Genomic DNA, 26,309 nt, shown 5'->3' with positions numbered 1-26,309 from the left:
TTGCGCGTATAATAAAAGCTCATTCACTTTTGAATTTATGACACTTATGACAGCAGTATGGTAGTATGTACTTCAGTGGCTGGATAAGTACATACGGTGAAGCTGCCTGTACCCAAAGCCTTTAATTGCAGTTTGTACTTTGGAATGTAATTATGCTCAGAGACCAAGCTCAAGAGACTAATATGAACACTGTGGTCCTCATGCTACACATACATGTGTGTGTTCAATCCAGATGTGTGTGTTGCACGGATGTCAGCTTTGTAGGACAATGGCATCTGGAATGCAGTAGATCAACACTACATTTTGTGGCTAAATGGCAGATTGAAAAGCAAATCTTACCAAGAACATTAATAGCTTGTAAAGATTAAGTAATTAAATCATTCCACTGCTTGTTTTACAGTCCAATTTCTATCCTCTCATATTCACAGCAAAGTGCCCCAGCTTCTCCAAAAGCTACATTTGTCTCAAAAGGACCTTGGAAGATGAAATACTTTGGTATTGTAGCCTTCAGTATCTCTCCCTCCAACCCCCCAATATCGAGGCAATGACACCTCTGAGCTTTCTGAAGGAGCTTCTGCAAAGGGAGGTAGCAAGAACTTTAACCAGGTGCTCTTCTCGACCATCCTTCAAGTTGAGAAACAGGTTCGCAGGACTGAGTCAACACAGATGCACGTGGTCACTGTCAATGGCACACATCCACTTATAGGCCTACAGTGATTACTATGACTGGCAGAGCTACGCTCCAAGGTTTCAGCTACCCAAGATCCCTTTTTAACTGACAATGGCAGGGATTGAGTATGAGACCTTCAACATGCAAGCAGGCTCTCCGCTACTAAGTTATGCCCCCTTTAATCACCTGTACTGTTCCCACCCTCTTCACAAAACATAAAGGTGGGCTGCAAACATACACAAACCAGAGTTAACATCTCCCAGTTGTTTATTCACATTTCCATGGATTTTTGTACGTTTCTTCAGAAAGCACAACTAGCAAATGACATGTGAAAAAAATGGTACAAGGCAAGTCCAATTCTCAAATGGTTTATCTCCTAAGATAGCGTCCTCTAGGGTGGGAACAAACAAACAAACAGCTTATTTGGATGGTTAAGTGGAAAGAGAAGTTTGTATCGATTGTTCAGACAGCTGTTCATTAAGCTTTTATACATTATTTCCATGCACCGTGAAATATATAAAATGTTACATGTAAGGTATACAATTTAGCAACTTCTGCTAAAAACAACTTAAGGCATTATTAGAACAGAACAGTCTGAGATTGTTTTAAGGTTAGATGATGTTGCAAAGGGAGTTAGAGCAAGACCTAACACTAAATTATTCTTCATATGCAGCTACATTTTTAGTTTACAAATGTTTGGTTGCAGATTGAGAATAAATCAAAACTAGCCACACATCCCCCACCCCAACGCTTCATAAAAAAGCGGTCCAGAACTTGCAGTCTGACAGATCTTCCAAAGGACTAAAAAAAAAAGAGACCGCATTCTCCCAGAACAAGCAGTTTTGCTCTAATTCTGCACCTGAACTGGACTGCAGGTGGGGTTTCACATGACTGAATGCTGCTTCCTACAAAATAATTCATTCTACATAGAATACAAGACGTCACAGAGAAGGCTGCACTATAACCTTTCTACCCAAAATACATTCAATGGTCCAAGTCTCTTACCTGCAATCTAAGACAAACGCCTCAACCTAGTGCCTCCCAAATGTGGACTGTTGCCATTCAACACATTGTGAGCACATCCAGTTGGGCAGGGCAGGGCAGGTCTAAAAGTGATAACACAGCCCAGACAAAGGTTTGCTACCTCAGTGAGAACCAGGCCTTAACCTTACTATTCTGAGACGACTGTGCACGTGCAAAAGAGCACTATCTCACACATCAGTAGATGAACTTTTTAGCCTCTCTACTTGTCACAATGCAAAAATGATTTTTTTTTTACAAATTCTGTTGGAAACTGACAACAGAACAGCAGTTACTTATCCTTACCGCAGTAGTCAGACTACACTGTGTCTACAAGGCGACAAGTGATTAGATTGCAAATTAAGACAATGTCCCTTCATTATACAGCACATAGCAATAGCCTAGTTTTCAATTAAGATTTTTCAATATAATTAAAGCTACCTCTTTGTGCAAAAGAAAAATCAATCGTCCAGTTTTATACAGACTTTTAAACCTACCCCGAGATCCTGCAAAATGACGAAAATGCTACCTTATCTTTCAGTGGGACCAAACCAATATGAGCTATATCAAGACCCTGCAAGATGAAGTCTATGCACGTGTCCTTCTGCTATAACACGACGTAGTTTTGATCCACTTAGCAGTTAGAATTGTGATTCCTGTAATAACTTTAATGTGAGCCAAAAACAGAGTCAACACTTAGGATTTAAAACTGACTAGTTTATACATTCAAGTTATACGCAGAGGGATGGTGGGTGGGGGAGGAAGGAAGAGGGCTTCTTAAGCATTTGCTGAAACTGGTCATCTTGCCACAATTCACATTGCTATTTATTTCGTTTTTATACCACCCAATAGCTGAAGCTCAACTGTAGGCTCCTGTGGCACACATGGCAGGGATCTTGACATTTTTTAAATCACAAAGAAACATTCTTAAAAGGTGTGGGAAATACTTTCAACACACATCCTACAGGACCCCATGTGTTTCAATGGAATGCCTTCCTCAGCGGCACTGTAAAATAACCCGCTATGTTTACTCCAAAGGAGGAGCCAAAACCACTAACCTAGTTTATGTAATGGCTTCACTCATATTTACACACTTAGCATGATCTGACACGGCAGGCTTGCCCTTCATAGTTGCATGCTGTACTTATGGAGAGTCAAGATAAGGCAACAACAAAGTGATGCCATTCAGTTACTAAGGTTGTCAGAAGTTCCTTTTGGCAGCAAGGTAAATTGTACATAATACAGGTCCCCAAGTGTTTTGAATTAAACCCATTTCCTGCACCCATTGAAAACCCTCTTTCTGCCTTGGATTTCTGCAATTTCTATGACTTTTTAAACAGTCATTCAGAGCACACCAGGAACTGCTTTGAGAACCCCAGGGTTCCAAAAGCAGCTTGTCATATGTGTGTCTGGAATGCATCCCTTGTATTATCCTTTTGCTCCACCAGCCCAATTTTCTCAATGCATTTTTGATGGTGTTTGGTATTGATACCTAGGATTCACTGTGCTTTGTAGCAACAATGTCCCAAAATGACACAAAGTATATTAGTTTTATTTGCTATACTGTGCATTGTGGAGTCTAAAGTTTCCAGCAAATCTGACTACCTATTGATATTTAACGGATTACTCTCTTAGCTAGCTAGCACACCCTCCCTCATCCTTTTGAACAGCTCTTGAGCACTCATCCCTTCTGTTTGAAACTTCAAAAAGCAAGATAAAAAAAGCAATGCGATACATTGGATTTCTTACAGGAACAGCATTACATAAGACATAGCAAAGGACATGAGAACAAACAGCATCTTAATGAATTGATATATGGTTTCTTATTCTATTCAACAAATGGAGAATTGTTACACATACACAGCTGCATTTTAGGAATCAGACAAGTGCAAAATACACAATAAACCAGTAAGAGTAACAGTCGCTCAATATAAAAATTGTATTTGGTGTGTGGGAATACTTACTAGAAAAAGCACGCTAATCGCCCCCACAGGGTCCAGACACTTGCAGTAAAGAGATGGAGGTTTTTAAGACACTATTTCTCAAAGATAAGAGTGAGCAGGGTTACTGAAGCTCTTGGCTATTCAACTTGAGCCTCTCATTGTACACTGGACTCAGTATAACATGCAGATTAGCATTTCTGGTTTCTCACCCACTCAGATGCTAAACAGCATAATCCAGTGACACGTTCACTGGTAGAGCCCCCCTGATATAAATGGGAGCTCACCTTCATTTCAACAGGGCTTGTGCAAGGTAACTCCTGACTAAATTGTACCCCAAGGTGTTTCAGTGTGTGGCAGTGGGCTCTTGAAATAACCCAACACATACTTTTTGAGGAGGTTCAACACTTAAACCTGATGCAAAAAGGCACCAATTCATTTTTAAAATGGCTTCTGCTTCTACAGCAGCCCAGGCCCCTTCCAGTTTAAAGCACTAACATACATTAAAGATTCAAATGGTTCACAACCTGTGGCAATCAACACCTTTTGGAATTCCACACATTAGTAAGACACCTATTCAAATAGCATGTTATCCAAAGTTTGGCTGACTGCTGATCCCCTTAAAAATGTGCGCACACAAAATGTGAGCACAATTCACAGCTCTCTTGCACAAGCCCCCTAACATTAATAGGGATTGCACAGGTTTTCAAGCCTGAAGACTAAAATAGGACATTAGCAGATGAGTACAGCGGGTAAGAGCCCACGGACGCATCGCAACGGAAGGTCCTCAGGCTGTGACAAAATCCAACGGACAGCCGAACTAGCCTTCCTCAGCCTGGTGCCCTCGAAATGTGTTTGGTGACAGCTGGCTGGGGATGACGGAAGCTGTAGTCAAACGCATTTTGAGGGTGTTGGTTTGGAGATGGCGAAGTCATGTGCAATGGGAAGAATATCGCCCCTCTACCTTCTCCATCAACTCAATGGAATGAGAAAAGAATAATGGAATCTCCAACTTTGGCCTCTAAGGCTCTTTGAGAGCACTTGAACAAACATGGAATAGACACAGCGGTATAACTGGCAAATAAGCACCATATGACAATTACTTTCAGATGAACTCTACAGACAACATACATTTTTCTGCTAAACCTCAGCCCCAAATTCAGTGTTCTCCAGCAGCTGTGTTATTCAAAACAAAGTTATAATGTTCAGTTTGAAGCATTTCTTCAACATAATTCTAACAGTGATTTCATCTTGAGGAGAAGGATCTGAGTTCAAACTTGGGATTAAGTCCCAGGAGTTTATATGCATCCTTTTCTTCCCACTCACACCATTTTCTCTTCCACAATTTCTGGTATAACGTTTTAGACAATGTGTGTGCTTTCAACAGTTTTGTTTTATTATGTATAATTAAAATTTTATTTTTTGATATGCAAGTTTTATTCAAATACGATTCACTCATTAGGTATTTCAAATTAGAAGGGAGGAAAGATTGACACTTGTGTTAAATTAAAGCTTTTATTGGCCATCTTAGTTTATTTCCCTCACCCAAATCTTTCAGAATTCCTAAGACAGTCCTTAGAATGTCAGAGAAGCAAGTTTTAACAGTTACTAATAGAGTCAAGGGAAGCAAAAAAAAGCAGCAGCAGTTTGGCAAGTTTTCCTCATTACATTCAATAGGTCAGATTTTAGACCTATTTCTTCTCCAGTAAAATGTTGTGCAGCTCATCTGCATCTTCGCTAGTTTTCACCCTGATCAACATAGGTACGGGGATCGTGGCATTCTTCTCATCAACAGGTGGATTCGGAACGCAGACAATAAGGACGTTGTTTTTCCCTGTTCTTGAGCACGGCATCTTAGGGGGCACCAAAATGTTGAGCAATATGTTTCCTACAAACATGTGGAGTTTGGGAAAGCAGAAATTTATATTTTGCAACAACTCAGTATAGCAAAATAATTGCAGTTACACAATGGAGATATTTCATAGAATCATAGAATAGCAGAGTTGGAAGGGGCCTACAAGGCCATCGAGTCCAACCCCCTGCTCAATGCAGGAATCCACCCTAAAGCATCCCTGACAGAGGGTTGTCCAGCTGCCTCTTGAATGTCTCTAGTGTGGGAGAGCCCACAACCTCCCTAGGTAACTGATTCCATTGTCGTACTGCTCTAACGTTCAGGAAGTTTTTCCTGATGTCCAGCTGGAATCTGGCTTCCTTTAACTTGAGCCCGTTATTCCGTGTCCTGCACTCTGGGAGGATCGAGAAGAGATCCTGGCCCTCCTCTGTGTGACAACCTTTTAAGGATTTGAAGAGTGCTCTCATGTCTCCCCTCAATCTTCTCTTCTCCAGGCTAAACATGCCCAGTTCTTTCAGTCTCTCTTCAGAGGGCTTTGTTTCCAGACGGATGTAAACAAATCCAACTGACTTTTATCAAGTCAACTTACTGATCAAGCAGAGTCTATTTCATCTAGCAGTGGTTCTCTAAGGTTTCAGGCACAGGTTCTTCCAAGCCTTGCTACTAGAATTTATTCATTTTTTAGCTGAAGAAAGCTTGTACTCTGTTACTGAATTACAGCTCCTCCCATTTAATTCCCTCACTAATTCTCTCATCTCATCAACTATTATTCCTAAAAAGGGATAAGGTCTCCACTGAAAAAATATTATTGTTTGTACAATTTCCACTTAGCAATTAAAATAAAGGACACACATTATTGAGAACCAGTGGTGGAAAAGCCAGAGTGCCTAGAATGCCTATCGATATTGCTTTGCCTCAAGATTCCAGACACACACAGCCTTTCTGAGAGGTAATCCAACTCTGTACTAGCAAATGCATACATCCTACTGAAACAGAAACCACAACAACCGGTGAAGGAGAACACGCGTGTTGCTTACTTACGCAGCCCCCCTCCCCCCCCCGAATTTCTCACACAGCTGAAGTGCTAAATAGACTAACTAAAGGGAGTCTATTTAGCAGTGACTTTTGAAACAAGTTTATAGAACTAATTTTAGGAAGAGTCACATACCTAAATTAGTATCTGCCCGTATTAAGAGCTGAGTCTTCTGATTTTCTGCAGGTTTTAAGTGCAACATCCCTACACCTTTTTCTTTAAATTCATTATCTTTCTTGTAGAAGACTTTGCATCTGAAAAAAATATAAGGATGTGAGTACACAAGTGAGGCTTAGGACGTATTGCACAGAACCTGCATGCATGGAACAGATTAAGAAAAGCATCAAAATAGCTCGGCTATTGTTTGCACAAGCATGCAAACAAGCAATACATTTAAGGTCATACTAAAACTATCCAGATTAATCCTTTAAAGTTTTAGATCTTTGGATCATGATCAAATTATGTTAAAATGTTTAAAACAGAATGAAAACAATGCCCAGAATAATCCCCACAGCATTATTTCCATGCTCTGAAGGGTGCTTCATATTTGTTTTGAGAAGCAGCTCCCCCCAAACTGCAAGGGAAACCGCCTTTGAAATTTAGGAGACGTTTCAACATAGCTGTTCTCAGAGAAAAAAAGAACATGGTCCTCCAAGTGAGACAGAGCAGCTTTTTGGAGCCCAGCCTGACACCCCATTCCAAAATGAGGATCACCATTAAAGTGTACCTGGTGGAACACATCAGTCAAGACATGAACTTAGGTCGTATGAAAAGACATACACGTCAGCTAAGCCAATAGAACATGCCTTACTCTGCAACTGCATGGATTAGTAATTGTTGAAGATTTTCACTTGCATAGGAACAAGACTACAGGCATTCAAACCAAACTCTTTACTTCATAATAAGAGTATAACCACAGTCACTACGGCAAAGGACGCAACTCACTTCTTTGAGTAGAAAGCATCCTCTTCCTTTATTTCATTTACTACGACTTTGGGTGGCTCCTCCTCCTCTTCATCACCCCCTACGGGAAGAAGGATTTCAGACCAGTATTATACATACAGTAAGAAACTGAATCGCTATAGCAAATACATGAAAATGTACTACTACATGCAGATCTTTTGAAATGAAGCATCTGTATTATTAAATAGAAGATATAATGCACTAGGGCTGTGCTCTGCTTCTCCTCAGACCGGAGAAGCAGAAGAGGATTGGGGTGCTTCGCCTCCCCTTAAGGCAGAGGCGAAGAGGATCGGGGGAGCAGCGGAGCGTATCGAGGTGAAGGCAGATCCTTCGCCTCGATCCAGAGCTCTGCAAAAAAGGTAAGGGGGGTTTATTTGGCCCTGCCGCCACCGCCCGTGCGGCGACAGTGGCAGAACCAGGTAAGGGGGCAAGTGGGAGAGGGCTCTTACCTGCGTCCGTCCGCGGCCCCGCGGCTGCTTCAACTGAGCCCGAGGACTCAAACAGGAAGACCAGGCCGCCTGGTCTTCGTGTTTGAGTCCTCGGGCTCAGTTGAAGCAGCCGCGGGGCCGTGGAGGGATGCAGGTAAGGAGGAAGAAAGGGGGGTGGTTACCTGGCCCTGCCACCGCCTGTGCGGCAACGGCGGCAGATCCAGGTAAGGGGGAGGGGGGTCTTACCTGCGTCCATCACGGCCCGTCGCCGGCTTCACTACAGCCCGCGGCTCAACCCGGAAGTGTAGGCTGTGAGCGGGGCCTACAGTTCCTGGTTGAGCCGTGGGCTCCTGTGAAGCTGGCGGCGGGCTGGGACGGAAGCAGGTAAGGGGGAGGAAGGCCTTACCTGGCGCTGCCCCCCGCCGCTGCGGAGCTCTGATTCGGAGCCGGAGCTCTGTAGCGGAGCGGAGCGGACCCTAGGCGGATTAAGGCGGTGCGGAGCGGGCCTGATACGCAATTTGCGGATCAGGAGCGGGGGGTCCATGCACAGCCCTATAATGCACGTTTAAAAAACAGGTGGGCTGTCAGTTTGACAATATTTGGTAAGATCACATTGGAACAAAAACAACTGAACTGGCAGCTAACAACCAAGAAAGAGATTTTGGGGCTGGGGTCAACCCAGTGTGCAGCCACTGTAAAGAAGGCAAACTCCATGGTAGGCATTATTAAAAAAGGAATTGGGAATAAAACTGCCAGTATCATACTGCCCTTATACAAATCTATGGTGCAACCAGAGTTAGAACTATGTACAGTTCTGGTCACCACAGCTTAAAAAGTGCAGAAAAGGACAACTCTCCTATGAGGGAAGGTTACAACAGCTGGGGTTGTTTAGTTTCTCCTCAATGACTCTTATTTCAATTATTTAGAAGCCTTGAACATTTCAAAATATTGGCTTAGAAGCTTTCCAAAATAAAGTTCTTGCTATTAAAATTCCAGAACACTTGATGAAATTCTACTTGATAGTAGCTGTAAAAACGTGGGTTTTTTTCCTACTTGCCACAACACAAAAAGCAAAATGCACAACTTTAAGCAAATCTAGCCATTTTGTAATTCATCAAACGCCTAGCCATGTTCCCACATATAGTGGTATAATTAACATGTGATTGTAGAATTGCTCCTAATCCTTATCAGGGCAAAAAATAGCAAAACCATTTAAATGATTTTGAAATCCCAGAGTCCTCTGGTATGTGAAGAGAATTCCAGCAAGGGACTGGATCAGTCTTTTACTTCATGCCAGGCTTTCGAGACACAAAACAAGCAAGTTTCTTGCTGCTTCGGAATGTCTCCAAAACCTGTTGTGAAGCAAGGTTTGATACCTCCCCAACACACCAGAAAACCATGGACCCTGCTATGAAAGCCCGCCCCACTTCAAATTCTTTGCAATGCATGGAGACCTTGGGGGAGGTATCTTCCTTCGCTCTGAGCATATAGGCGCAGGCAGCTCGTTGAGAAACATACGGTTGCCACAAGGTGCCACATTTAAGTCCCTACAAACTAGAGAGAGCAAATGTTAAAGAACTATTACTGGGTACACTCCAGCATATCATCAGTGAGAGTTTCACCATCAATTGTAATGGAAGACAGATTGTACCCAGTTTTGTCAACTTCTAAAACAATTAATTTTTACCTTTATCTTCATTGCCACCACTTTCTGTCTGAGTATCTAATGAATTGCTGGAAAATGAAGGAACAACCTTGCCCTGGTTTGCATCTTTTCCAAATAAACCTGTGCTTCCAGAGGAGAATGAGAAACTAGGCAATACACCAGAATTCCCACCAGAGCTGTCAACACTCTGGCTAAAAGTAAACGAGACGGTTGAAGTAGACCCTAGTTTTGGTTCCGTTTTCTTTTCCAATTCCGTTTTCTTTCCGGACGTATCCTCAGATTTGTTGCTGTTAAAGAAAAATGTTGAACCTTGCTGAAGATTTGAACTTCCAAATGCAGAGCCAGCCTGAGTTCCAGCAGCCTTGTTATTGTCACTTTCAGAGTCACCGCTGTCACTACTTATTCCATGCTGTTCTATCTCAGCTAAATATTTCTCATAGTCTTGGAAGATCGGCGTCAGGTCACAGAGTGGATTGGCGTTTACATGCTTTACTATCCAGTCACGCACAGAACAATTTAGAGCAGTTAACTGTTTATGGTAAGTATCAGAGCTGCATGCTTTACTTTGAATGAATCCAGAGGACAACGGCTGCCGGTTCTCACCGTTTGCTTCCACACTTGCAGGCTTTTTCTGAACCACAACATTATTCACTGAACCACTGGATACCACAGAACCTATTAGAAAGAAAAACATGTTATGAACTTAAGAGCAGCAAAAGTACCTAATTCCAACGCATACACACACTCTTCAGGAAGCATTCAAAGTCTAGATTCTTACTCAAAAGCTATTTCTCCTGACCTTGTATGAACCATATGACCAGCCTGTAGGCAGCAAAGAAAATACTGAAAAAAGTAAACAGAAAAGCTGCCTGGATTCACTTCTCTAACCCCATTTACATCAGAATTACCAAAAAGCCACAGTATCCTTGCAAGTTTACAGAAAGCCACAGATCCTGTAGTGCAAAAGGCATTTGGGTCACATGGTCAAAAGTTTTGGATTATATTCCTAAAGATAGATGAAGATTCTATTTAGTTGCAAACCTATATGATTGTTAGTATGCAAAAAGTTGGTATGCATACTTGTTCAAGAAATCAGTTCATTTCAAAATAGGAAACTTGATTTAAACAGTCTTTTTCTTGGATTTTAATCAAGCCACAATATAGAAAACTCTAGTTCCAGAATACTAGGGTGGGAAGAGCTAAAGAGGGACCATTAAAACCAATCAGCTTGCTATGCCCACTGTCTGGTGACAGGGATAAATACCAGGTGCCTGGCACCCTACCTCTGGGCAAGGGATAAATACTAGGTGCCTGGCACCCTACCTCTGGGCGAGGAATAAATACTAGGTGCCTGGCACCCTACCTCTGGGCGAGGAATAAATACTAGGTGCTTGGCACCCTACCTCTGGGCAAGGGATAAATACTAGGTGCTTGGCACCCTAATCCTGGGCAGGTGTAGCAGCAGGGGACTGGCAGCAGCAGGGGACTTGGGCTCTTGACAAGAGCTGGCGCCTAGCATTGCCTTTCCTCCACCACTGCAGCTGAAGATACCGCTGCAGCAGAGGTGCACAACAGTTTTGGTCCCAAGAACTGCATGTGATGCTGGCTTGGGGGTTGGTGTCACACGCACATGTGCACGCAAGTGCACAAATACCCATATGCACAATACTGATCAGAGATGGGAAGGCCTGGAAAAAAAACAGCCAAATTTTGGGGGAAAAACATTCCCACCCCCACCCACCCCATTTTTTACGAAGCCTTTTTGGGGTTTTTTCCCAAAAAATTGAAAAAGAAGAAGAAATAATTGATTATGGGATGTTTTATTTTAGCACAATGAATAAAATGTTTAAGACAAGGTGTTCAGATATTTACTTTTCCAAATGATTTCTAAAAACTATGTACAGTATCAGATTATTACAATTTCTGTGCACTGAGGACAAGTGTCCTACAACTCTCAAATGCAAGAGCAGGATGTATTTCTGCCTCTAGGGGGCAGCACTGCCATTGAAGTAGAGACTGAAACTGCTGATAGTGATGGCTATAGCTCAGAAAATGAGTTTGATTAAATTCCATACATATTCATTGAGTCTTAATCCCCCTTTTTTCACAATGCTTTTTATGAGAATGGGTTCTTTATATCTGCTTGACACTGTGGAGGACTAATGGAGACATAAATAATTTTCTTTGTTACGAATGTTGATGGTTTCTTCTGTTTGTTTTTAATTGTTTTTTGCCTGCTCCTCATAAACTGGCAAAACCAAAGAAGTTCCTTACAGTTCAGGAGCTTGCAGCTCCATTTGTTACAAAAAGAGTAAAAATTTAAAAAACTAAATTCAATTTGTAATAATTGCTTGAATATACTTTACTTTTAATATACCAATGTCACGCCAAACCAACCTGCACATAATCACATTTTATGTTCCTAAAGTAACAAAGTTACTTTCAATCCCTAAAAAGTGCTAGTATTGAATTTTTTCAAAAAATCATTTTTTCTGGAATACCCCCCCCGAAAACCCCCCGTTTTACATCTCTAATAGTAATACTGATTTTACATCTCAAATAGTAATACTGACTGCTCTTTCCTCACTGCTAGCAATGATGGAGAAAGAGTAATCTATATGAGGATCTCTATGGGAGGGAGTAGAAAGCACTGGCAGTGGGAAAGTTGGTGTATGTGTGAATTTGGCAATGGTGGGGGTACCTTGTGGGCCCACAGTAAAAGCCTTGGAGGACCACATGTGGCCTCCAGCTGCAGGTTGTGCACCCGGTACTCTGCAGCATTCTGCGTAGGATTTATTGCCACTAATTTCCAGCCTTGTTTATTCTCCCACACACATCATAGGCCCTGTTGCATTGTGCATTTAAGGGGACATGGTTTTAGATACACACTTCAAAACTGCTGCTAGTTGACCTGAGCCCTCAGAATAGGGCAGGATATAAATCAGAGTAAGTATGTTAGGCAAGGAAATCAAATCAAGATAGCTAGTCCATTGCTATTGTGAATGAACAGCCAGGGTTAGGAACTCACTAACATTTCAGTATTGGCAATTTCCAGGCCTGTTAGCCAAGAACGTTTAACCAAAGGTACTGGAGACTAAGTCAGAGTTGAAAAGCACAAACTTCGCCATTGAGCTACGTACAGCTTTCTCCTCCTGTGACCCATACTTACACAAACCTTTCATCTCCCTTTTAACCATTCAATACATTTTTACAGATATCAACTGAAGAGATTTTAACGCCATGTCGGCCAAGTATAAATTTAGTGGTAAACTTACTAAATGTAGGCTGCGTTTCAGCCGCTGTCTTTAAGTTGGTAAGTGAAGAATTATGTGTAATGCTGCTACTGCCATTGGATAGTCCTCCTAAAGGCTTAGTTCCGGTGCCATTGCCAAAGCCAGAAAATCCACCAACTCCGGAAGGTAAAACGAAACCTTTAAACCCTTTAAAAGCTCCACCACTCTCAGACTGAAAGAGAATATAAATAAGTTGTTCTTTCTCACTTTATAATTCAGTGACTTCAAGCTTTAGACACATTTACTTAGTCTCCACAGTTCCATCGAATTGCTCTCAAATAAGCACATGGATTTTCCTTCATAGTATTATCATTCACACTGGCTGTGTTCGCATGTAACAATAAGGCAAAATACCCTGGCTGTTCATTCACACGTTGCATGTTAATACAAGCTGCCCAACTGCTCCAGCTTGGCTCCTCCCACCGGCAGGAGTGGCTAAAGTAACCAGAACCTAAGCAGGAGGAAATACTTAACATCATGCCCAAACTGGGATACCTGGCTTGTCACTCCCAAACAAACCAGGAACTAGAAACCAACTGAAACCTCTGACTTAGTGGCAAGCATCCCTGTTCACATGCACATGTGAATTTCCATGTATACACAACAGGGGTCTAAAGGGACCTTTAACCACATGTGTGGTGGGCAGGTGCCTTGAGTGGTGGGCAAGTGCCTTGTATGATGGTCAGGTGTCTTAGGTCAGCCATTTCTAACTTGCTGCCCTCTAGATATTTTGGACCAATTCCTGCCAGTCCTAGCCAGCATGGCTAATGATCAGGAATTAAGGGAGTTGTAGCCCAAAACATCTGTAAGACACCAGGTTATTTAATATTTATTACATTCATATCATGCCTTCTTTCCTCCACGGAACCCAAGGTGGCATACATAATCCTCCTCTCCGTTTTATCCCAACAACAACAACCACCACCCTGTGAGGTAGGTTGGGCTGAGGGTCTGTGACTGGTCCAGAGTCACCCAGTGAGCTTCCATGGCTGAGTGGGGACTAGCCACTACACCACAATGGCTCTCAGATTGGGGAAGGCTGCCATAGATTATCATTGACAACCGTCAATGGAGGCATTTACCCATGCCCTAAATTCCAATTTGGACAAATGTAGGTAGCTCTGACCTCATGTGGCAGAACACAGGGCTGACATTGGGACTCCTCAGAGAAAGGCTGTGGAAGTAGAGATTGCTCGGGTTGAATGACTATGTACAGCATGTGGCAGCAGCAACAGGCCATCAAGTCCATAACAGAGATGTGTTGCATTCCCCACCCAAGCCCAGAAGTGCTGCAAAGAGACAGCACATCCCTTTCATGGGCTTCTGCAGCCTATTCACAGGTACTCTTGTGGAAATGCCTCCCTTTTTAATTGGGCAAGCATTTGCATGTTTTCTGCACTCACAAAGAACCCCTTTTAAGCTAAAAAAAAGAAGAAAGCAAGAATATTCTATCGGACCAGTCACTCTATGGTGGTTTGGGAGCATTAACTCTACTCCTGGCAGCTTTTCAGGGTGTGTCTTCCAGAACTGAAATGAATTTTTCAGCCAAGGTATCATGGTAAGTCCAATTAAATCCACAGGACACAATACACACTCCAGAGATCCAGTATTTCTGAAGCTGTTCTGTAACAGGCTTGAGATTATGCAGCGACAAACCAGGAGTTTTGGTTTGGATGCAATAAAAAGCATTTGCTCCCTGGTTAGTTTCTGATTACTTTAGCCACTCCCACCAGCAGGCAGAGCCAAGCAGGAGCAACGTGCTGCTCATGAATAAGCCAGGATTCTCTGCAAATCCTGGTTTAAGAGAATGTGTGAAAGCAGCCACTGTGTAATCAATGTTCATGGTTCTTTACAACAAAAGACAGCCTTTACTAATGAAAACTGACCAAATTCAGAACAATAATTTTCTACTGAAGTTACAGTGGAACCCCTCCCTCTTGCTCCACAGTAGACAGAGCAAATTACCTTTAGCTACCAATTCGGGGGGGGGGGAATCACTATTTCTGTTCATGCACGTTGATATCAAGTCATCTTCATGTAGGAATGGTTTTGTTTCTCTTACTCAAGGATTTATCTTCTAGGGTATGCCTTCCCCAAAGACATGCCTTCCAGATGTGATGGACTACAACTCCCACCATCCCTGGCCACACTGACTAGGGACAATGGGCACTGTAGTCCAACACATCTAGAGGGAATTAATTTGGTAAAGGCTCTTCTATGAGATACATTACATCCCTGCTCTGTCTTAGGGCCAGTTCTCACACTCAACACCCAGCATCAACTTAAAACTTTCCAATTAACATAGTGCAAGATCTGGCTTACAATCATTAAGTGCTGGGTTCTAAAGAAATGTAAATCCATGTATGAACCAGCCTATATTATGTTGGATTTTCATAAAAATGAGTTCTACAGAACACTTATTCACAGATGACAAAAGTCATCTATAAAAAGTTGTGTGAGTGTCCACAATACAGATTAAGCATTTCTGAAATCACTGTGAAGAATACTTCTCCCCTCCTACTTGGTATAGAGATGAATTAGTAACAACACACAGTTATTATATGACTCAACCAAAATAAAAGAAATAAAGTAACTTTTCAATGGGTCTGTTCAGACAACACACTAAGCTATGGTTAGGCCGCTAACCTTTTTGCAGCAAATAGTTAATGAGCATGTTTAAACTGTAGTTATGTAGCCACCATGGTTAGGAATGGTTTATACAACACACAAGTTCACACAACATGCTAGGACATAATGTTTAGCTCAAAATGCTTAACCACAGTGGCTTAGCGTGTCGCCTCATCAGGGTCAACATATTCCCGGCTCCCCCCTCCCAAATCTTACTATGGCTACCAAGATGAACAGGGACAATCCAGGCATGCAACAGCTACCAGCACTTTAAAGACTAGGCCTGGCAAATGGATTGCTACAGAGAACACGAAGGTTTCTCCTCCTATCTGGCGCCTAGAAATACTGGTGGAGGACATTTGTAAAGTATTTCAGTGTTTTTGCCTGCTCAAACTGTTCCACGGAACGCTCCCTTTGGGGCCATTTCATTATTATTTATTTATTTATTTATTTATTTATATAGCACCATCAATGTACATGGTGCTGTACAGAGTAAAACAGTAAATAGCAAGACCCTGCCGCATAGGCTTACAGTGTGAATTTCCTAAATGCAAGTTACTTCAAATAGAATTTTTTAAACCTTGTATCAAACTACTTTGGATATTTCCGTCATATATTCCGGGTGCATTATTCTTTAGTATTAGATATCTTCTACATAAGCATTGCGTTCAGGTTTCTATTTAGGCAATACAGTAATTTGACCAAAAACTAGGATGCTTGCTACAAAATTATGCATATTTATGTACCTCAAACCCCACGTTTCTACGCTTTGCCTTCTTAATTGCTCTGTTCTTCAAAACCTCTTCACTGGCCACTGAGAAAGTTCCCACCTACAGAGAATGTTAGACTCTTAGAACAAACAAGATAAATGTATTCTGAAAATTAGTGTACTGGATGGAATCCAGTATGCTACAACCCTCAATCTGTTAATGAATAGTGGAGGAATAACAGTGCAAAGACCTAATAAGCAACTCTTCTTGGAGTAGACCCATTAAAATGAATGGGAATTAAAATCAGTCATGGTAACTTAAGCCCTATTTGTTTCAATGGGTCTATTCGAATTTGGACTAACATTGGATACAACCAATGTTTCTGAATTCCATTATATTATAGAAATCTAATTGTGAAATATACTTCACATTCACTATTAGCACAAAAACCTCAACATTAAATAAACAGGTTTTATGAAATCAATTTAATAACAGCATTTCAGAATGAATACTTCTGAATTATTTGTAGATAAGAATGTTAGGAACCACGCTGGATCAACCTAGCATTCTGTTCACACACTGGCCAACCAGCAACCTGTTGGAAGCCCACAGGTAGGACATGAGTGCAATAGCAGCTTCTTGCTCACGTTCCCCAGCATACTGCTTCTGATACTAGTGGCCATATGAACAACATAGGGCTGGTCACTTGGCCTGCTCAAAATATTTACAAAATATACATAATCCTTTATCTATAAACATTCTCAAAGGGGTGTGTGTGTGTCAGACAAGTCAAATAATTATCTGCTAGTTTTAACAGAGAAATATATTAATCTTGAAGACGTTTCATTTTCAAAATACACTTTCATAAAACTAACAGGTTTATGAAACACTGATATTAAATTCAAAACTACTGCAATGTATTGCCACAGGTATGAATGATGGGCAAATATAGATGTATCTGATTATTCCGGAGATTAAACCATTGTTTACTTTTATGCTGAAACTACCTAAAACCTGGATTCGCCATCTCTATGGAGGTTTTTAAAAAGAGGCTGGAAACCACCTTCCATGGATAGTTTAACTGGTTTTCCTGCACCTTGCAGAGGGTTGGGCTAAATGATACTTGTGGTCCTTCCTACTCCACAATTCTATGATTCATTTAGTTTAAAATAAAATAGAATAGAATATGATCAGCAGCTATAAAGGACATAGCTAAGTTTTAAATGTGATTTTGGTTTTAACACAAGGCTGTGGGTGTCTGCTCCTAAATGGAAAGTATGTTTAAAGCCTTCAGTCCCCCCTTTGATACATAAATACTGTAACTATGCCATAGGGTAGGCTATGTAGGCTTCTACTTACACAAGACATTCTTGGATTCATAAGAAAATTTGACTGCAGTTAAATAGGTGGTCAATTGACTCATAATCCAACCTTAAGATCAGTGATGTGACGAAGAAAATTTTCTATTTTCAAAATACCTATTGTTTCATAAAGATACATGGCAATTCTAAACATGTTTACGCAGAAGCAAGTCCCATTATACTCAACGGGGTTTACTCCGAGTAAGTGAGTTTAGGATTGCAACCACAATAATATAATGAATGGATACATTGCCAGACAAACCTTTTTCAGGTGACTAGCCTAGATGCATATTCTGCATAGGTTTTTGAACATGCTAAAATTAATATTTTAACACTTTTCAGGGCTTTAATTTTTTTCTTAAAATGTAAACAATGTAAGGGAAATGTCTACTCTTGAGCAATTATGTCTTAAAATATGTCTAAGTATTATAGTAATTTCCATGTAAAGCTTTGCATTAGTGTGAATATAGTGTTAGACAAAATTAACAGTGCAAAACCTAGCTATGTCTACTCAGAAGTAAATTCCACTGGATTCAATTAGACTTATTCCCAGATTTCAGCCTAAATGCGCTTCCCTGATTTTTCAGTTCAGTTATTTTGGTGTTAGGGAAACTTTTGATTTATTTATACAGTATGCAAGATTAAATTGGGGCAATTTAAAAAAGTTTTATTTAAATCAAATATGCTTAATCAAACCACAGTTGATTTAGAGCAGTAAGTACAAGAAAGGAAGAATTGGCTGACGTAGTGTAATTTGTTATTAAAACCTTTATGGTTTATTCTTACAGCACCAATGTACTACTAAAATACTATAATTTCTACTTCCAAGATCTGCCTATTGATTTTGTTATCAACAGTTTCACATTTTACTGCTGAGAAGAGCAATTAGCATTATTTACCTCTTCAGTTTCTTCTTCTTGATCCCAGTTCCTGTCGGTCAGCTCCTTCTCTGCCACTCTCTTAGCCATTTTATAGCACTACTGATTCAACAAATAAACAAACGAACAGTATTCATCAAGTCTATTTTTTAAAAAAATATATGGCAAAAACAAGCCTGTATTATGAAATAGTAACACAGTAGCTCATAATTAAGACACTGGAATTTTATTCAACCAGGGTTACAACAATACATGTCTGCTTCTGCTTTGAGCAATGAAACATTATAACAACTAAATGAAGATTACACAGCACATTAATTAATTTTTTCTTTATGTTTTTCTCTAAATTGTATTTACTAAATCTTTTGTAAAAGCCTGTTTGCCCCAGTTGTTAGGCTACTGTTCTTTTTTAAAAAAATATCTTAAAAAAAGAAAGAACTAAAGTAATTGATAACCAAAGAACTTTTAAAAGCTAAAATGTATTAACTGCTTTATTATAAAATGTTTTAAGATCGCTATTAAGTCACAAAAAGAGCACTACGATTTCATCAGTGTGACAATGTAGTGTTATGAATCTCAAGGTATTACCATACCAGTTTTTTCCGTTCCTTTCTCTGTTGGAACAACACTGATCAACACTTATTATTTATTTATTTCATTACATTTATATACCACCCTATAGCTGAACCTCTTTGGGTGATTTACAGAAACTCTTACTCAATGCTTTTGAGTAAAGAGTCATATCAGAAAAAGTCCCTAAATATCACCTTAGATCAATAATCTCTGGCAGAGCTACTTCCCTTTGCATAGAACTTAGGGCTGCAAAATGGATGAATATAAAGCAGCCCACGGATTGCTGCCACAGCAAGCGTTGCTTCTAGCATCATCACTGCTATATAGCAGCTACTGCCCACAGCACTGACTGAAAGGGGAAGACTAACTGTTTGCAGTGGTGATTACTTCTCTGGGGCTGGCAAGGCCACCAAAGAGCCATCCCTTTGGACCATCCCTTCAGGAAGCAGAAAGGCTGGGGTACTTAAATTTGACAGAGAATGGATATAGGAGAGAAATTACATCAGTGTGGGCAATTTGTGTCCCTCCTGATGTTGGTCTGCAACTCTGGTCAGCTCTCACCATTGGCTGTGCTGGCTAGGTCTGGTGGGAGGTGCAGAAGTATACAGTATCCATACTGAGGTTTCTTTAATTGTAATACCAAAGGTATAATACATGCCATTATATGCCCTTGTAAAAAGATCTACATGGGAAAGACTGAGGCAATAGCTAGACCTAAGGTTTATCCCTGGATCGTCCAGGGGTCAAACCTGCTTATCTAGGTGACACACAGGGGATCCAGTGCTCAGGCAGGCGCGAACCCTGGATGATCCCAGGATAAACCTTAGGTCTAGCTGTGGCCTGAAATACCTATTAAGATCAGGATCAGTGAACATAAGTACTGTGTAAGAAACCAGAGGGTACAAGTCCCCCTTGTTCAACACTTCTTGGAATGTAAACACAACCTTGACAACTTGGAAGTTCTGCTGTTTGGAGAAGGTTGAAGCCCAAGGACAACAACTGCATTGCAGACTTCTACAACAGGAACTGTTCTGGATTTTTACTCTAAAGACTAAATCTCTAGTTGGCCTGAATGAGATGAACTGGATGGTCATGCATTAGGAAGGACTACTAACTATAGCGCTCTCTATTATTATTTTATGTTTGGCTGTTATGTGTTTGATTTGCGGTTGTACTGGTGATGTTTTGAAAAAATCGAGTGTTATCAGCTAACTTAGGATGAGTGCTTGAAGTTGTTGTCGTTGTATTGCCCCATAGCCGAAGCTCTGTGGGTGGTTTACAAAGATTAAAAAATTGAAAATTAAAAACTGATATGCAAATTTTAAAAACATAAAAACAGACACTATCCATTTAAAACAACTATTCTGGGGTCAGTTAAAATACTCAACATATACTGTTTAATGCCTGGGAGAAAAGTCTTGATCTGGCGCTGAAAACATAACAATGTTGGCGCCAGGCAAGCCTCATTGGGCGAGGGGCCACCACTGAAAAGGCCCTCTCCCTTGTTGCCATTCTCCGAGCTTCCCTTGGAGTAGGCACCCAGAGGAGGACCTTAGATGTTGAGCGTAATGTACGGGTAGATTCATGTCAGGAGAGGCGTTGCGTCAGCTATTGTGGTCCCAAGCCGTGTAAGGCTTTATAGGTTAAAACCAGCAACTTGAATCGGGCTAGTTAACTAGGCTCCATCCTTTACATCTGCATCCTAATTGTTTAACAAGAGCCTTAAGCCTTTATAGGATGCGCAGCTAGCTGGAAAGTTACTGCTTAGGAAGCATCCTGAGTGATCTTGTTTATTATTTCTATGCAAATATGTGGTTTTATATACGCACACTTTTTAGCTTATTTTTATCTTTTAAAATTGGCATCTATTTGTTTTTATTTGCACACCATTACAGCTAGCACATATTACTTCAACATGCACCCCCCTTTGTTGGAGAAGCTGTGGGGTAGAAGGCATGCATTTTCATTTATGGTGGAGTTGTCCACATATACATGGATTCTGGATGTTAGTACATAGAGAATTAATGGTTATAATTAGAGAAAGGATTGTATATGATCCAGAATTATTTTATTATCAATATACAAAGGAACTAATGTAAGTCTGAAATGTAAAGATTTATTATTATTCTTACTAACTGCTGCTCGCCAGACAATTACACTGCAGTGGAAAAAATGGACAATTTGAACTTATTGGCATGGTACCGAAATATATCAGAAAAAATAACTCATGATTTCCTTCTAATCCAAGGAAAAATAGAACTATCTTTTTATGCTATATGGTGGAGATTTATCCAACATACCCTATTTCTTCGATTCTGAGACACACTTTTTTCCCCATATAAACATCTCTAAAAATGGGGTGCGTCTTAGAATCGCGGGTGTGTCTTAGGGTTTTTTTTCCTGTTGGTGGTACTGAAATTAGTGTGCGTCTTACAATTGATGGCGTCTTACAGTTGAAGAAATATGGTACGTCACAACTGAACACACAATGTATGCCTGCTTCAGCTTTGAGCATTTGGACATTAGAACAACAAATGATTATACAGCAGACTTATTAATTAGTTTATTTGTTTATTTAGTTATTTCTATTTTTTCTCTTCCCCCCCATTTCTCTCCTTCCTTGTATTGTTCCACCACCCTAAAATTGTATTAATTTTTATTTTTCTTATATAACAGCTGTTTAGACATCAATTGTTAGGTACAATTTTTTTAAAAAAAACTTATTAAAAAAAACCCTATTTATTTTTATATATCTTTTTTTACGTTTACCTTTAGGAACACTGCAGTCTCTTGCCAACCCAAAATTAATTCTTCTGGTGGATTTGTAACTTTTAAAGTAAACTTTTGGATGTATTTTGAAGTCTTAATAATTAAAACTTAACTACAATGAATAATTATTATTTTTATTATTAATATTATTATGTTATCCACACTTATGTCACCAGTACACTCACCCCAGGTTTTTTGTTCTGTTCAAAACTTCTGGAGGACCACAAGTTGCCTACCTCTACTCTAGAGCATCAGAACATGTTTTTGACGCAAACTGAAAAAATTCTTATGCAAATGACCTTAATTTGCACTGGAACATTTTTCCAGAAAATTTCAATTTTCAAAATTTTCCAAAAAAAACCCAAACAAAAAAGTATCACTGGCTAGCAGAGGACAACACTTAATTTCACAGTTAATTTGTCTTTAGGGTCCCACAAGATTTTTCATTACTTTTGTTATAATGCACTAAAGTAGCTAACCATGATTTGAAATAATCTGGGGCGTAATCCTATGCATGTTTGACAAAAGAAGTCCTACAACTCCCAGAATTCCCCAGCCACCCACACTGGCTGGGGAATTCTGGGAGTTGTCAAACTTTTTTCTGTCTAAATATGCATAGGATTGTTCCTTTAAGGTGCAATCCTATACATGTTTAGACAAAAAAAAAAAAAAGGTACCTACTTGGAGGATTGCGACTTTAGTGACTTAAAAATGTTTTATTGTTTATTAGTGTTAGCTGCCTTGGATGGTGTATGCAGAAAGGTGAAATATAAATGGCAAAATAAATAAATACCACTGAAAATTGCCCCCTCAATTCCATAGGATGGTAACAAACAGAACAAGCTAGAGGCATATACCTTGGCAAGGCAAGTCTGTTACGCAAAGCCTTGATAGTACCATACATTCATGTTTACTTATAATAATAGTAATAAGCCTTCTATTTACTGAACTATACCAGTACAAATCAGCACTACCTGATCTATCTCCTAATCCTAGTAGATGAAGCTATTTTGAATGAAGGCAGGCTGCATCTCATGTGTAGCTCATGATGTCATAATTGCAGTGACAGCAAAGAGAGCATCCTCTAGGTCCTGGTATAGGAGTTGTTATTCTGTTCAACCTAAGATAGGTTGGCATAAAGAGAAAACTGAGAAAAAGTAACTTTCCCAAGGAGACATCGTGTCAGAAATGGGATATGAATTGATGTTTCTTAGGTACAAACCAAACATACTAGCTATTCAACCACCATGGTTCACTAGTAATTTAACCCAGGGCTATGATATAAAATATAAAACACAGGAAGTAGTAATAAAGAAAGAGCCCCTGAACATGTGCAAAGAATATTTCCTTCACTGCTGAGTAACTGGCTCTATCTCACATTTTAGGTTCCAATGACTGGTTCTGGAGTCTGAGGCTGTGACTGGGAGGCTAGCTTGAGCCCAGCTATGACTCTCATCGTTTTCATTAGCCCTTTTCCTGATGCCTCTTAACAGTAACATAACATACAGAATTTTAACAGCTGAAGTAGTGACTAGCAGGACTCATGCCAACTCTAGCCGTGGCATCCCTTCCTTTACAAATCAAACCCTGAGTTGACTAAAAGCATACATACTTGATCCCAATTTAAGCACTCCTTACAGGAACAAGTCTCTTCCCCCCCCACCATCCCATTTACATCTTACAGTATAGCACCATGAAAACTTAATGGCGCTATATAAATAAATATTAATAATAATTATAGCTGTAACCAAACTAACACACATACCTTTGACCTCAGGCACCACACATTTATGGGACAAATTAAGCGCCTCTTACGCAGAACATACGCACATCTTCACACGGGCATGTGCTCTGGGCAGAGAACAAACAAAAGAAATGAATATCAAAACAGGCACAGGGCGAGAGAACACAGTGTGTCACCCTATGCTTGCCAGCTTTGCCACGGCCCCCTGCTTTTAACTGGGCCCCCAACATCCAGAGGTTCAGAATGAAGGACATTGTTTTCCCTGCCACTCATCTCCATGCCAAGAAAAAGCTTCGCCTCCTTCATTGCTTTTGGAGTGCTCAAGCTGATTAGGAGAAATGCCAGGGAAACACAGGGCATTCACGTCAGCCACTCTCCTAGCTTACAGATAGATGCGACGGCCAAGAGTGCCTACTATCAGCTTCGGCTGATACGCCAGCTGCACCCCTTCTTAGAGTCAGAAGACCTAAAGACAGTTGTACATGTGCTGGTAACCTCAAGGCTTGACTTCTGCAATGCGCTCTACATAGGGCTACCATTGTACCTAGTTCCGAAATGTCAACAAGTTCAAAATATGTCAGCCAGGTTGGTACATCTAGGGGTGAGCATATTACCCCAACATTAAAGTCACTCCACTGGCTGCCAATTAGTTTCCGGGCAAAGTACAAAGTGTTGGTCATTACCTTTAAAGTCCTAAACGGTTTGGGTCCAGGTTACCTGTGGGATCGCCTTCTCCCATACAGTCCGCCCGGCACACTCAGGTCCTCTGGGGTGAACTTACTTCAGTCAGCTAAAACTAGGCTGACATCAGTTTCCCAGAGGACCTTTTCTTCTGTCGCCCCCAGATTGCGGAACGGCCTGCCGGAGGAGATTCATAAAATTCACTCTCTGTGTGATTTTAAGGCAGCCTTAATGACTAGCCTTTTCCGGCAGGCCTACCCAGATCAACGTAAAATCAAGAATTTTAAAAAATGTGCTGATTCCTGTTCTAATGTTGTTCTCCGCCTCGATACAAAGGGAGAGGCGGGTAAGAAATAAATAAATAAATATTATTATTATTAAGCTGAGGGAGAGGGTCAGCCTGGAACGTGTAGATATATAGATTGGTGTCCATAGTTTCCTGTGCACCTTCTTTGTTCGGAGATATTTCTAGAAAGGTGGGACGGGGGAGAGGTAGTGTTCATTAGGGGAAAAAAGACTGGGAAAAAGGTGGGGTATAAATGTAATAAATAAATAAATTAGACCCTCTGAACTAGTCACTAGAGTTTGTACTTGGCTGAAGGGGATTGAAGGACATACCATTATGGGCAAAACTCCCTGAGAGCGAGCCCCTGTGCATGTCCTCTGCTGCCAGAGGTATTGCCAGTGGCTTGTGGGAAGCATTCTGGGGCAAGGGAGGGCAGCGGAGGCAGAGAGATCATGTCGTCCCCCTGAAATCTTTTTGCAATGCTGTGAGTAGAGGCCTCTCTTTCCCTGTCTGACACCTCCACCCATTCATCACCTTCTACATCTACAAGTAGATAGAGATGTGAAGGCCCAGGAAAAACCCAGGAAAATTCCGGGGGGAAATGTCCCCCCCCCATTTATTAGTTTTATGTATGTTATAATATTGTTCCCCTCCTTAATCCAAAGGGACAGGTGGGTAAGAAATAAATATATTATTATTATTATTACATTTCTGCTTCTCAGCCGTCTCAGTCCTACGCCCGACTTCGCTGGCCGGACGGCTGTGAGAAGCCACAGGGAGGCCCCCCTGTTTTACCCCTCCTGCCCCCCCGCCTCCCTCCTCCCCCTCGGGGGCACTCGGCCCCCTTTCCCCGGGGTCTCCCACCCACCCACTCGCTCACCTCTCCTCCTCCTCCTCCTCCACCTCGGTTTCGCTTCTCGCTCAGCTTGCGACAGGGAAGGAGGCGGTAATTAAGATGGAGCCGGCCAGGTTTCCTAGAGCGGCAGCCGGTCTAGGAATCAAAACCGGATCCACCTCTAACCGATTCCTCTCCACACACACAAACCGGAAGCAGCCTCCAAACGGCTGCCGAGGCCGAATGCCCCACCCCCATGGCCCCGCCCGCTGTCGACCCGGCCTCTGGGACGCCACAGCAGGGGCTGCTCGGCGCCCGCGTTTCCCAGAGCGCAACGCCAGATGGCCGTTGAGGGTTATCGAAGAGCCGACCCCGCTGCCCTTCTTCCGCCGCGGGGCACTTACTCAGGCTGTCCGTAGCCGCACAGACACCTCCGCGTCGCGTCGCTCCCCTGGCCGATGGGCGCACGCGCACTCACCGCCACCACTTCCGCTTCCCGCTCTCCACCCGCCCGGCGGGGAGGCGGGGCTTCCGCCCGGCGCCCTCCCGCGCAACTCCGCTTTCCCCCATCGTCCTTCCCGCCTCCCACCACAGCGCCGCCCTGGCGGGCTGATTTTCTAACTTCATGCCGGGAAACCGTTAGAGAAAAGGGGAGGGGGTTGAGTTTTCCCTCAGGGTTTTTTTTTTTAATTTATTTTTTAAAAAAACACCTTACATTTTCTTGTTATTTTTTATTGGACGTCTAAGGAGACAACTTTGGAACATTTATAGTTAAAATAATTCTCCAGTCTTCCGTGGCATGACGAGTGGCTTGCGCCCGCGCAAGACGGGAGGCGGGGACAGGGGGGGGCGGGGGAGAGGGGAAGGTGTCGTCGTCTGGCGCAGGCGCAGAAGTGGCCGCGCAGTTGTGAGGGGACGTTGGCGGGTTGCTCGACGGAGCTCGAGCCTGGTTCAGACGTCGCCCGCTGTACAGAAGGCC

At 41.6% G+C, this 26,309-nt stretch overlaps 1 protein-coding gene across 3 annotated transcripts; it reads right to left on the bottom strand.

Moving 5' to 3' along the window:
* Positions 1–1,024: 1,024 nt before the first annotated feature.
* Positions 1,025–25,822, bottom strand: NUP50 (nucleoporin 50). 3 transcript variants are annotated; one of them, XM_063134362.1, is made up of 9 exons: positions 25,735–25,822; positions 23,550–23,635; positions 18,464–18,544; positions 16,240–16,323; positions 12,848–13,037; positions 9,594–10,247; positions 7,461–7,539; positions 6,651–6,769; positions 1,025–5,518 (listed from the first exon to the last, which is right to left on the bottom strand). In XM_063134362.1, exons 3-9 carry the CDS (start codon positions 18,530–18,532, stop codon positions 5,322–5,324), a joined length of 1,392 nt encoding a protein of 463 aa, XP_062990432.1. In that variant the 5' UTR covers positions 18,533–18,544; positions 23,550–23,635; positions 25,735–25,822; the 3' UTR covers positions 1,025–5,321. The 3 variants fall into 3 exon arrangements, with proteins under 3 accessions (XP_062990432.1, XP_062990434.1, XP_062990433.1); XM_063134364.1 differs by lacking the exon at positions 25,735–25,822 and adding an exon at positions 24,212–24,232 and having other exon boundaries at positions 10,176–10,247; XM_063134363.1 differs by lacking the exon at positions 25,735–25,822 and having other exon boundaries at positions 18,464–18,541.
* Positions 25,823–26,309: the final 487 nt, after the last annotated feature.

This window comes from Elgaria multicarinata, chromosome 9 (assembly GCF_023053635.1).
Source record: "Elgaria multicarinata webbii isolate HBS135686 ecotype San Diego chromosome 9, rElgMul1.1.pri, whole genome shotgun sequence".
NCBI classification, from domain to species: domain Eukaryota; kingdom Metazoa; phylum Chordata; class Lepidosauria; order Squamata; family Anguidae; genus Elgaria; species Elgaria multicarinata.
This window is presented reverse-complemented; position numbering and strand designations above follow the sequence as displayed.

Coding starts and splice junctions, on each gene's coding strand:
- NUP50 (XM_063134362.1), bottom strand. CDS start 18,532: ATGGCTAAGAGAGTGGCAGAGAAGGAGCTGACCGACAGGAACTGGGAT. Junction 16,324..18,463: donor AAGAAGAAGAAACTGAAGAG/GTAAATAATGCT, acceptor CATTCTCTGTAG/GTGGGAACTTTCTCAGTGGC. Junction 6,770..7,460: donor GATGCTTTCTACTCAAAGAA/GTGAGTTGCGTC, acceptor TATTTTTTTCAG/ATGCAAAGTCTTCTACAAGA.